Source organism: Elgaria multicarinata, chromosome 9 (genome assembly GCF_023053635.1).
Source record: "Elgaria multicarinata webbii isolate HBS135686 ecotype San Diego chromosome 9, rElgMul1.1.pri, whole genome shotgun sequence".
NCBI classification, from domain to species: Eukaryota; Metazoa; Chordata; class Lepidosauria; order Squamata; family Anguidae; genus Elgaria; species Elgaria multicarinata.
This window is the reverse complement of record NC_086179.1, coordinates 13,425,346-13,438,473: the sequence shown is the minus strand read 5'-3', so window position 1 is coordinate 13,438,473 and position 13,128 is coordinate 13,425,346. Positions and strand designations below refer to the sequence as shown.

Sequence of the window (13,128 nt, the reverse complement as noted above, 5' to 3'; positions counted from 1 at the left end):
GGCTTCCATAGTCCCTGCGCGTCGGCCATCTAGGAGGCGGGGTGGCGCACGCTAAAGTTAGCGCGCCGTCACCACGCCTCCCTGCCGGCTTATCCGGCTGGGTCTAGCAAGGCCCGACGTGTAAGCCAGCGTTCACGATTCTGTCACACTCAAGCATGGGAGAGAAATACAGTCCAGGGAGAGGAAACAAAACCTGTCCCATAATATGTGACGTCATCCAGGGCTGGGGGTACTTTAGTTCAGTGCAGTCTCTTCTTTATTCTAGAAATGGGTGAGCTATTCCCTGCTCACTCAGATGAATCTGGAAATGACTGGAACCCTTTCCCACCCACCCCCAAAATCAGAAAGATCATGTCTCTCATAAGCCTTAGTTACTAGCGGTAAGGGCTTTATATGAAAATATGCTGGTATTTACTTTTTAATTATTATTTTGATCCTGTCCCCTTTTGCCTTCGGCCCCTCCCACTCCTGGAATGCACCCCGCGAAAGCTTCTCTGAAATGGTACTAGGGCCGAAAGAGAGGGCTGGACAGCATTGGGCTGAAAGAGATTCTGCAACCCTGACATAAGTAAACGGTCCCCATTTGCTCTTATGGTGAAAAGTAAAATGTCGCACTGGGGATGCTGTTGCAATTAGAGGAGGACCCACCTTTGACACTGGTGACTTGACTGTTATGGACAGGGATTAAACCTGTGTGTAGAAACCCCAGAAGTGAACATAAAAACCTAAGAAGAGCCCTGCTGGATCAGACCAAGGGTCCGTCTAGTCCAGCACTCTGTTCACACAGTGGCCAATGAACTGTCAACCAGGGACCCATAAGCAAGACACAGGTGCAACAGCATCCTCCCACCCATGTTCCCTAGCAACTGGTGTATATAGGCTGACTGCCTCAGATACTGGAGGTAGCATATAACCATCAGGACTAGTAGCCATTTGATAGCCTTCTCCTCCAGGACTTTTTCCAACTCCCTTTTAAAGCCATCCAAATTGGTGGCCATCCATCATTACATCTTGTGTTAGAGAATTCCAAAGTTTAACTACGTGCTATGTGAAGAGGTCTTTTTAAGTTGGGGAAATCAAGAGGGTCTAATATTCAATAAAAATTAAATGGGGATCACAGCTGTACTGAAAGGTCAGAAGCTTGAATATTATAGAATAGCACAATAGGATAGGATTGGCCTACTGGTTGGCGATGTCACAATGACCTATAAGAGCAAATAGGAGAGAACATGCAAATAGGAGAGGAGGCAGAGGCAGTGGATTGGCCTACTGGTTGGCGATGTCACAATGACCTATAAGAGCAAATAGGAGAGAACATGCAAATAGGAGAGATGGCAGAGGCAGTGGATTGGCCTACTGGTTGGCGATGTCACAATGACCTATAAGAGCAAATAGGAGAGAACATGCAAATAGGAGAGATGGCAGAGGCAGTGGATTGGCCTACTGGTTGGTGATGTCACAATGATCAGCAGGACTGGTTTTGAGGCCTATTTCTTCGATTTTAAGACAAACTTTTGACCCCATATAGAACATAGTTACATAACAATGCTCGCGTATTCGAATGCAACGTTGTGTCAAAATTTCAAAGCAATCGGTGAAGAACTTTCGGAGATATAACGTCTGTTTCGAACGAACATTTACATTTTTATTTATATAGATAGCACAATTAGGAGCTCACTGTTTCAGGGTGGGGAGCAGCACCTCAGGCCTGGGGGCCCTCCCACAAGCCCTGCCCCCTTTCCATCAACCACCAATCTTGACTTTTGACCAGTCCACCACCCTCCACTCATTGTGTAAGGTTGAAATGCCTTTTGTAAGGCTTAGTTACTTGCAGTTAGAGTTTTAAACTAAAATATGTTGTCTTTGGGATTGGATGGGGGGGCATCCATTTGGCTTTGGTCCTCACTCCATAGATAATCTCTGCTCTTAAGACAGGGCAAGCATGATGCTGCAATCATTTTTGCTGGGTTCTGGAGGTGCGCCTTTCCGTCCTTTTTATCGATTACCCTTGGCTACAAGATGTTCTTGGTTTTGTTCAATCGTCCATCCAGTGTGCCTGAGTGTGAGTGTGTGTGTGTGTGTGTGTGTGTGTGTGTGTGTGTGTGTGTGTGTCAGCCCCCAGGCAACCTTAGGGGGAGCTGTAGCCGCTGCCTCCTCCTCCTCCTCCTCCTCCTCCTCCGATCCCTGAACAAGGGTACCTGCTTGCATGTGTCTCTGGGAACTTCTACAGCTTTGCCCCAAGAAATTATATTGACCATAAAAATCCTCAAATACAGACCCTATTTATATCTTTGTACACAGATCTGTTCCACAAACAGAACATATGGCAAGGTCTGCAACTAGTCCTGATTAAAAGTTCTTAGCAGCCCTAAAAACTCTTAAATCCAGGCTCAACAAGTTACTGGGAAGGAGGGGTATTGCAGGGGTGCATGGATGGGGCAAAGAAAAGAAATCATGGTCAGTATATAATTCCTTATAAAACCCTTTTTTGTTTTGTTCTAGGTGTTTGTTTTGTTTTTAAATGTCATCATAGCTGAAGTGGAGGGGGTGTCACATCTGTAACTTAGCAACAAGTCTTGGTAAACAAACCTTGCCAGAAGCCCCCCACCCCCATGGCAGTTAAAAATCAATACAGCATTTTTTTGTGTGGGGGGGGGACGACAGCCATTGTGTGCATTCTGTCCAGATTTCATCCTTCTGTAATATTTTGATAACAATGAAATTACCTGAGCACTTATTTACTTTGGAAAGGAGACGGAGTACAGGTATTAAAGCTTCCCCCTTGCCTACATTCCAACTTGGAATAACAATTACATTGTTTTGTCTGAGTTATTCTGGTCTCCGTGCAAAGCCATTCTCGCCTTTCTGCTTTTCTTACCTCCATTACTCAGCTGAGTTTTGTCATAGAACGCCTAAAGTTCATTTGTTTATTTGTGTGTGTGTGTGTATGTGTGTATATCTATCTATCTATCTATCTATCTATCTATCTATCTATCTATCTATATCTATATATCCTCTTTGTATTTGTACAGGAGATAGAAAACATGTACAAGAAAATGTGACAATGCTTTCTTTTTTTTCTTCTTCTTCTTCTTCTTCTTCTTCTTCTTCTTCTTCTTCTTCTTCTTCTTCTTCTTCTTCTTTTTAAAAAAGCGTGTTTTCTTGGTGGCTCCATTCCCAAATAGAGACGCTTTAGTACAATGCATTTACGAGCATATCTAGAAGTCACTTGAAATCAAGTGCAGACTTTTGCTACCTTGTGGGCTTGGCAGACACTTTGCTAGAAAGTGTGTGTGTGTGTGTGTGTGTGTGTTGCTTTAGTTTATACGAGCCCCGGAGGCAGAGTTAACACTTGAAATGGGACAAGAGTATTTGCAGTCATCAGAGAACTTTCCAGTCAGCTTCAATAACATCACTCCGATTTTTTATATATATTTTTTGTATATAATTTTTTTTTTTTTGGCAGCAAAACCTTCAGTGGAACCATCTGTCTCTCTATTAGTGTTTTGAGTTCTGTTTTGAAGCTTCTTTGCTTGGCAAAGTCACTTTCATCCTTGGAACCCTTTTTTTTTTTTTTAAAGTTCCGTGGCTCTCTGCCGAAGAATACGATGCAAAAATTCCACTCGGCTGTTCATTTTTGTTCTAAAAGGAGAATGGAGTTTCTTTGTCATTTAAAAAAGTAAAAGTAAAAGAAAAGCATGGACGATCACATTGAGGCAGAGAAATGGGATCTTTTTCTCTATTTTTGAGGTTATTAAGATGCCAATCCTGTACACACTTGCCCAGGAATAAGTCTCACTACTTCTTAGCAGGAATCCATAGGATTGCACTGTAAATGGGGAACTGGGAGTATAGGGTTAGTTCACTGGGTTAGAAGAATAGCAAAGATATAAAGTGGAAAAGCAGACGGCAACAGTGTTAGGAGAAGAGATGGCCGTTTATGCATTTTTGTGAACTGCCCAGAGAGCTCCGGCTATTGGGCGGTATAGAAATGTAATAAATAAATAAATCTGTTTTTGTTTGTTTTTTTAAAAAAAGGACAATAGAGGGCACAGATCCGCATAAAATTTACATGTGCGGATTTATACGTATAGATGCAGATTTAGAAATATTTATCATTATTTGAATAAAAAAATATTTATTTATTTAAAACATTTGTATCCCACCCTATATAACTAGGATCTCAGGGCAGCATACAGATATAATTATACAATATTTTAAAAATGCAATTCATCTCACCGTAATGAGGAAGACTGTGACCAGATTGCGTTAGAGATGGACAGACAACCCCATGCCCACCCTGCACGCTGATCAATGAACCCCGCCACGTACCTGACCCCAGTGAGTGGCACAGGATGAAGTGCTGGACAGACCATGGGTACTCGGTGTTAATGCCTGTTACGTTGTGTACATTTCCCCTTTAAGGCCACCATCTGCACAAATAGGATGTTTACGGAGAAGAACGAGCTCCCGTTACTACTGAAAATGGCAGCTTGCTGAGTGAGTGGGCATCCGCGCACTTGCTTGGCATGGAATGCACCGAGTTGGGCAAGCACTGGGTTCCGTGGACTGGTGTCCAGGGATTTCTCTCCAGGTTTCAAGACCCAACTCCCATGCCATCCCTAGGTGACATGTGTGGCTAGCTCAGCCTGCTTTCCAGGTGCTAACTGTAGATGATCCACTGCAAGCTTCCTCCTCTCTGTGGATGTGGTGCTTTACCATTAAAACAGAGTCAGACCAGTCAGCTCTTCAAATAGAGGACAATCCTCCAACAGTCCTTCAATTAGATGATAGTCCTTCAGACAGAGGACTGTCCTTTGAAAAGTCAGACCCATGGTTACCATGGTTAGGAAGCTGAGAAGGAAAGCCTGCTTCTCTGTGCCTGGGGAACAGCGCATGGACAAGCTCCCTTGGAGTCTGTTACAGTGTTTCTCTCCCAGATATCATACTCTGTAGACGTCCAGTCATCACTGTTCTATGCTTGTGGGACATTGACCACCTCCCCAGGATCCTACACATGATGCTACATGTCCTTCCTCAAGTGTGGCCTATGCACCCAGGGCCTGAAGAAGAGGGGGATCCAGAAGGTATCGGTGGAAGGAGGGTCCACAATTTCTGTAAACCGCCCAGAGAGTCCTGGCTATGGGAGCGGTATATAAGTGAAATAAATAAATAAATAAATAAATAAGTCAGTCAGTGCTCTAGTTGTGGGTTGTGCACATGTGGCAATTGGGGGCCTTGGAAATCGGGTACCTAGGCAGCATGGTCCTGATTATTAGAGCCATACGACAATGGAACCAGTTACCTAGGGCGGTTGTGGGCTCTCCCACACAAGAGGCATTCAAGAGGCAGCTGGACAACCATCTGTCAGGGATGCTTTAGGGTGGATTCCTGCATTGAGCAGGGGGTTGGACTCGATGGCCTTATAGGCCCCTTCCAACTCTACTATTCTATGATTCTATGATTCTATGGTCCAGGACGGGAGAGTTACTGTATATTGTCCTTCAGTACAGCCACTCCATACATGGCTCAAATAAGATTGTGGTTCTGATTGTATCGAATGCACTGGTTCGTTGGTCTGCTTCCGTAATTTCTTGATGCTCCAGATGCTGAAATGTTTGGGGCAAACCAAATTCTAGTCCTCAAGAAAAAGTGCATCTTGCAAGCACAACTGATCTAATTAAGAAAGATTTACATGAGTGTGTAAAACTGGTTTGTTTTTAACACGTATGATCCATTAAAAATGTATTGGGGATTATTATTATTATTATTATTATTATTATTATTATTATTTGGTCAGGAAGGAGAAAATGCTGATTAGGCATCTAAAGTGATTAAGTACAGTTCTGCACAATCTTAGTCTTGTCAATGTTTATTGTATATATGTGCACCTGTGGGAATACTAGTCATTAATTGATTAATTTGGGAATGTGTAACTCTCCTGATCAATGATGTTCAATGTAACCAGCTGCAATGTCAGTAGCCCTTCGGGAAACTGCACTTTCCAGAGGCCAGTGAAGGCCTGGCACAGCCCACGGCCACTTGCCAGGCATTGGAGGAGATGGGCAGGGCAGAGAGATCGGCCTCCTTTCCCTGCCATGGCTTGCTGCTGCCAACAGAGGGGGCTAGAGAGTATGGTGGCTCATGAGGGAAGGGGCTTATTTCCAGGTTCAGATTGCTGCAGAAATAAAGTGAGGTATTTCCTGATTAAGCCACTTGACTTGTTTCTGAGCCAGTCTGACATGAGCCAGGGAGAACTTGCTCCTCTCTAGAACCTTTTCAGGCCAAGGTCCTGTTGGGCCGCCCTACCTGGCTGGTGGGCTGTGTTTGACTTGATGCGTGTGGTTGTGCACAGTAAAATTACGTGAAAACTCTAGCTCTGAACCAGATCTCATAGGATTGTTAGTCAAGAGCTTTTTCTAGGGAGGTTGGAGAAATCCCTTAGAGGGGTGGAGTTCAGTGAGTTTTCCTAGGCTCGCCCTCTGGACTTCATTTCAGTTGCCTCTGTGGCGCCTGTCTTGATCTGCAGTGAGACGGGACCAGTTTGCGGATTTTTCCAGGCATTTTTGTGCATGGGGTGTGCATGTCTTGAATTTTGTGTGAATGTCTGAGCCATTTGTGCAAATTACAACAGAAGTTGCACAAATTCAGCACTAATTTGTACAAATTTGGCAGTAATTTGTGCAAATTTGGCAGTAATTTGCACAAATGGCTCAGACATTCACACAAATTGCAGAACCTTCCAAACCTTCACCAAAAAAAGTTGGTGGAGTTTGAGGAACAGCCTGCAGCTGGGCTCGCAGGGGCAAAGCAAGATGTACAAACTACGGAACTCCATTAAGCCAAACCAAGTCCCAGATTCTGCAGCCATGGACATCCTTAGCTTCATTATTCATTGCAATAGAGAGGCATCTCCATCCAGAGAAAAACATATACGTGTTCCCTTGCAGTGAAATGGATAAGTGTGTGTGTGTAGAAATTCTGTGTATACAAACAATGCATATACTGGACTCTGGATGGAAGGGTAACACAGAACTGCACTGTAGTCTTGTCCAAGGCACTTTCCCTCCACATTCCTTTACCAGCACACTGTTAAGAAGAAACCATGATACCTAGTTTGATTTTTGCCTTCTCCTGTCCAGCAGGTTCAAGGTCAGCTGCCGCCATTAATGATTCCAGTATTCCCTCCAGACCAGCGAACTCTAGCAGCAGCAGCTCAGCAAGGATTCCTCCTTCCTCCCGGTTTCAGCTACAAGGCAGGCTGCAGTAAGTCTAGTTGATATTTCCCCCTGCTGGAGTGTCAGTGGAGGACTCACTTTCCAACCGGACTGGGCAAGAGTTGGTGTAGCCAAGTGGCCATGAAGCTTCTGGTTCAAATCTCACCTCAGGTGTAGAAATGAATGTGCGGGGGGGGGGGGGGACATTGGAATTGCCCTCACCCCAAACTTCTGTGCATTCAAAGTCCTGTTTGTACAAGGGATCCAGCCAGATACAACCATATATTTCCTTGCACTCTCCTTTTTTGCAAGGTACAGATGTCACACTCAGAGCCTATGCAAGTTGCAACAAATGTGTATGTAGGTCTGTTTACAAGTGAGACGTTAAATGAGGTCAGAGATGGGGCTGACAGATGTAACCTGCCACTCCTGCAGTAGCTTCTTGCATTCTTTCCAATGGAGGAAAGACATCCAAGGTTCATTTTCCTTTCTATACATGGATGTTTTCCCTTCATCAGAAGCGATGGAGAAGCACATACATCACTGCACACATCGGTCTGTAGATCAGTGCAAAATGATCCAATTTCTCTCTGAGCACAGTAAGGTGTGAAAGTTACACAACTGTAGGTTCTGGGACACGATGACTTGCTTCTTATTATTATCACCTAGGGATGTCCATCACTGGGAAACCCAACCAATGACGATTTTGGGGGGGACTGCCAGACTTCTGTGGCATGCCACATTTGGCTTGCATTTGCAGGCTGAGCCGTGCATTTCCCCCAAATTCCAGGTACTTTTTATAGTTTATTTTTAATTTTTGCGGAAGCAGACATTTGCACAAATTTCAGCCACAATTAGTGCAAATGTCGATTTTGGCATTTTTTAAAAAGAGAGAGAGAGAGAGAGAGAGAGAGAGAGAGAGAGAGAGAGAGAGAGAGAGGAAAATCTGCCAGCAGGCCCAACTTCCTCTGGACCGAGTCAGGCCAACTAGCGGAAGACAAAACAGAGTCCAGGGGGCCAGGCTGAGAAAAGTTCAAGCTCCACCACCCCAACCAGAATTTTCTGACATCGCTATCAACATCAACAACAACATTTCACATACTTTCACTCAATAATCTTTGCAATGACCTTATAAAGGAGAGCAGTAATATTATCCCTACAAGAGGGACCTCTAACAAAACATGAGAAGGGAATGTTCCTGCTCAGAGTAACAGAAATTCAGTATCCCATGGCCATTGAGATACTCAGACTGCATTGGGCTGGTTTCTTCGTTGGGAGTGGAGAGGGGGGGCGTGTTGTTGCCCCGTTGGTGTGTTTTTTCCCTGAACAAAAATTGTGCTTCTGCAAACCTCAGGGCTCGCTTCTTGCTTACTAGTAGGTCAATTTTGCCTACAGACCTGTCAGCTGAGTTTGTTATGCGAAGGAGTGATTGCAGATGGGGTGGTGGGGCTGAAAGAGCAGCTTGCCTGAGGCCAGTGAGCTGTGTTTATCATAGAAGAGAGATTAGATCCAGGGATTTCCTGGTTTGCAGCACCATGTACACAAGAGAAGTGGTATGTTCCTAAGAATCCTCATTCACTCTTGTGAATCTAGAGGTGACCAATTAAGCTGATTAGCAGCCCTAGACTCTAGTAAATGATTCCATGTTTGGTTGGTTGGTTTAAAGGCCTATCCATTTACAGGGGCCAGGGGCTGTAGCCCTTCTTGGAACAATGATGCACAACCCCTCTGGGGACAGTGTCATGTGCAACGATATTCCATGTCAGAGATATCAACGCAGAACTCCGTCACACTTCTCCTCCCCTTGGCCCACTCTTTTCTAGGCTCTTTTTACATGGTGATTCCTCTTGCTGTGATTCGCCTGGAGCATGTGATTCAGGCTAAAGACATGCTTGTGGTGTGATGAGTCTGAACATAACTGCCTGGGGAAAGATGGGATGCCAGATGCCCCAAGAGGAGGGGCAGAAGGTTACCGTACCTGGCCTGGTGGGTTGCCCCACCTGGATGGCCAAATGCCAGGGTTGTGTATGAGAATGAGAAAAAGCTTCACCTCCACCAGAATACACATAAAGGAAGCCTTTGTGAATACAATTTCTTTTATTTCTTCTATATGTGTATGTATGGCTGTATATATGTGCCTGAGAGAGTGCCTTCTCCCTCACCAGTCTGAGGTTGTCCGAGGGCATGCTCCTGGTGCTTCCACATGGACCACTGTCTAGGGTGACCATATGACCGGATTTGCCCAGATTTGTCCAGGTTTTTGATGGCAAATCCGGGTGGGGGAGGGGAAATCCGGATTTTTTTTTCAAAGAGCAGCTCTAATGGGAATTAACAAAAATGCTTATAACTCTGTCATTTTTTAAGATAAAGACATGAAACTTGGCACAATGGTAGCTCTTAGGAAGCGCTTTAGTTGTACCAAATTTGAAACAGATCCGTTCATCCATTGATTTTTTAGGAATTTTTTTTAAAATTGAGGTTTTAAAATTATTATTTTTTTAAAATCGTCATTTTTAAAGTTAAAGAGATGAAACTTTGTACCATGATAGGATTTAGGTAGAGCTTTAGCCACACCAAATTTGAAACAGATCCGTTCATCCATTAATATTTTAGGATTTTTTAAAAAATTTAGGTTTTAAAATTATTATTTTTAAAATCGTCATTTTTAAAGATAAAGATATGAAACCTTGTACCATGATAGGATTTAGGTAGAGCTTTAGCCACACCAAATTTGAAACAGATCTGTTCATCCATTGATTTTTTAGGATTTTTTTTAAAAAATGAGGTTTTAAAATTATTATTTTTAAGCTGTCATTTTTAAAGATAAAGAGCTGAAAGTTGGCACCATGATAGCTTTTAGGTAGAGCTTGAGCCATACCAAATTTGAAACAGATCTGGGGCCAGTAGCAAACCCTGTTAACAACAACAGCAGCTTGCAATGAGTGAAGATACAGTCAGAAAAGATATTTGAGGGAAGGGGAGAATGTAACACACAGAGTACAGCAAAAGCTTCAAAGTACAGCAAAACCTACAAAAGTAGGAGTGAGTGAAGTTAATTTCAGATACATTGAATCTCTCACTTGTTGTTTTTTTCAGTGATTTTAACATTAAGATGTTATGTAGAACAGATTTGTCTTAAATGTGTGCTGTAAAATCAGACATGTGACCAAGGCTATGTTCAGGTGGGCACGCCCCCTTGGTACTGGACACGCCCCCTTGGGGGCGACCATGTTGTCCTCCTTTTTGGTTTCCAAAATATGGTCACCCTACCACTGTCCCAACTAGAGCCCACGAGGAGAAGAGACTTTAGGGTGGTGGGTCCTTTTCTGTGGAACTCCCTGCCCCTGGAGGTCAAGCAAACCCAAAACTGTGCTGCTTCCTCCTGAAAATAGCTCTGTTCCAGGAAGCATTCCAGCCATGGTTTATATTGACATTCTGTTTTAAAATGAACAATTTTAATCTTTTAATATTTTTACAATTTTTTTCCTCTTCAGTGCTCTGGAATCTATTGTAGATCTGGACAGGTATATCAATAGTGTGTGTGTGTGTGTACAGCGGTGGCCAAAATTGTGGACACTTTTTGAAATTTTCATGTTTTGCAACTTTGCAACTTTGCATGCTTACAGAAAATGTACTGTTTCACGAAATTCAAATGTTTATATATCAATTGAAAGAGAATTTAATGCTGAATTTAACACAAAAAAAGAATGCAAATATCTGCAGTACAAAAAAAAGCTATGCTTACTTTAGTCTAAAAACAAATAGGTGTAATTGAGTGAAGAAGCGGATTGGAATTGCAAACCCTCCTGGCCAATCACAGTCCTCGTTCTGGGGACCAGTCACATGGCAGTAGCTGCGATACATCATGTTTCAAGTTGGGGAAAGTCAGTTTTGCTGTTTCTTGTGTAACTGAAGTGCAATAGGAGATTGTGTGAATATTTGAAGTATTTCTCAAATTAAAAATGTGCGTGCATACATCATAAATAGAGCAATGGCATCAAAGAAAAGAGTGGATTGGACACCCAGGAAAAGAAGCAGGGTTGTACTATGTGAATCAGGTCTTTCAATTGATATATAAACGTTTGAATTTCGTGAAACAGAACATTTTCTATAAGCATACGAAGTTGCAAAACATGAAAATTTCAAAAAGTGTCCACAATTTTGGCCACCACTAACTACACACACTATGTAAATCACCCATAATATTATGTAAACCGCCCAGAGAGCTTTGGCTATGGGGCGGTATACAAATGTAATATGTATATAAATATACACATGCATACACACACCTTCCATATAAGAGTAAAACCCAAACATGTAGATCAGATAACTTTGAAACACACGCCTGCCACTAAAGCAGCCGTTGTTTGAAATGATTCTTTTCCCCTCCCACCCCTGAAGAAGAAAAAAACTGTTGTAGGGGAAATAAGATTTCCTTCTAAAACAGCCTGTTCCCCTACTTAATGAAGAGGTTTAATTTGCCCTTTTTGCAAGCAACTTCCAAACAACATGCAAGTCCCATTAATCTCAACGGGAGTTCTGTGCATAGATCAAGGGTAGCATATGCCTCTCAATTTATGGGCTAACACAAAGCATGAGTATCTTTATAACAGTCTAAGGTTGAAAACTGCAGATTAATCCTTGAAGGCTTTGCTTTCAAAGGAGTGTGTGTGTGTGTGTGTGTGTGTGTGTGTGTTTGGGCAATTTGGTTTAAGCTTCATATAGTGTATTCTTCTGAAATCCTGTCACCAAGACATGGGTTATTTTTTAAAAAAAAAAATAACAGGAGAAGGAAGAGATCTGAACTGCCTTCATTTCAGCAAACAGATTTATCTTCATCATGAATTTCATAAAACTGGTTTCATTCATTTCCGCTTATCTAACTCTTCTGACATCAGTTTCCTATCTAGCTATCTGAGGCTCCCTTGTTCTGGGAGCTTCTGTCTTTGGTTCTTCTGTTTGGCTTTATTATGTTCGCATCAGTGTATCATTGACCAACTCATGAATTCGTCAATTGTTTTTTGTTAGCACAGTATTCACCAAAGGAGTGGATGAATTCATTTCCACAGCAAAAGGGCTAAGCTGGTGATAAGTCTATTCCGAAGTGTTAATTTTCAAGGTTGATTTTTCTCCCCCTTTTCTTAAAGAAAACTGAACTTCATAAATGTAGTATGTAGAGTTTTACGGTAATTCCATATATGTCTCTGGGCTGAAAGGTAAATGAAAGAGATCACCTGGGGACATCGTAATTATTGATTTTATTTATAGGCTGCCTTTCCACCAAGAAAATGGCTCTCAACGAGGCTAAGAAGAAGAACCAAAATGTTAAAACAAAAATAAAAAACAAGTACATTAAAAACTCATTTAAAAATAAAACCACAAGAATGAAAGAATAAGAACAGCACCTTTCCCAACAGACCAACTTCCATACCAAAGGCCTGCTTGGAAGTTACAGGAAGCCAGATTCCGGCTGGACTTCAGGAAAAACGTCCTGATTGTTAGAGCAGTACGACAATGGAACCCATGACCTGAGGAGGTTGTGGGCTCTCCCACACCAGAGGCCTTCAAGAGGCAGCTGGACAGCCATCAGTTAGGGATGTTTTAAGGAGGATTCCTGCATTGAGCAGGGGGTTGGACTCGATGGCCTTATAGGCCCCCTTCCAACTCTAATATTCTATGATTCTACAAATGAAAATGTATTGCCTGCTGGTGGAAGGACTGCAGAAAGGGGGCCAACTGAATATCCTTTGGCAGGGAGTTCCATAGCCTGAGGGCACCCCCGAAAAAGGCCCTTTAATAGAAATGAGAACTGCTTTAAATATCCTTACGTTTTGGATTTTGGGGGTAAAAACCAAAATACTTCAAGGAGGCAGGATTTTAACCCCCTCCCCACCCCACCCCCCACCGCCCA

At 42.8% G+C, this 13,128-nt stretch overlaps 1 protein-coding gene across 7 annotated transcripts in view; it reads left to right on the top strand.

Moving 5' to 3' along the window:
- The window catches only part of SOX5 (SRY-box transcription factor 5), a 606,763-nt gene that overhangs the window by 427,147 nt on the left and 166,488 nt on the right, over positions 1-13,128 (top strand). For 5 of the 7 annotated variants that reach the window (XM_063134784.1, XM_063134785.1, XM_063134782.1 and 2 more), the window contains one exon: positions 7,143-7,266. In XM_063134784.1, coding sequence (XP_062990854.1) covers positions 7,143-7,266 — 124 coding nt within the window. The remainder of the gene's footprint in view (positions 1-7,142; positions 7,267-13,128) is intronic. The other 2 variants (XM_063134786.1, XM_063134783.1) reach the window with 1 other exon arrangement.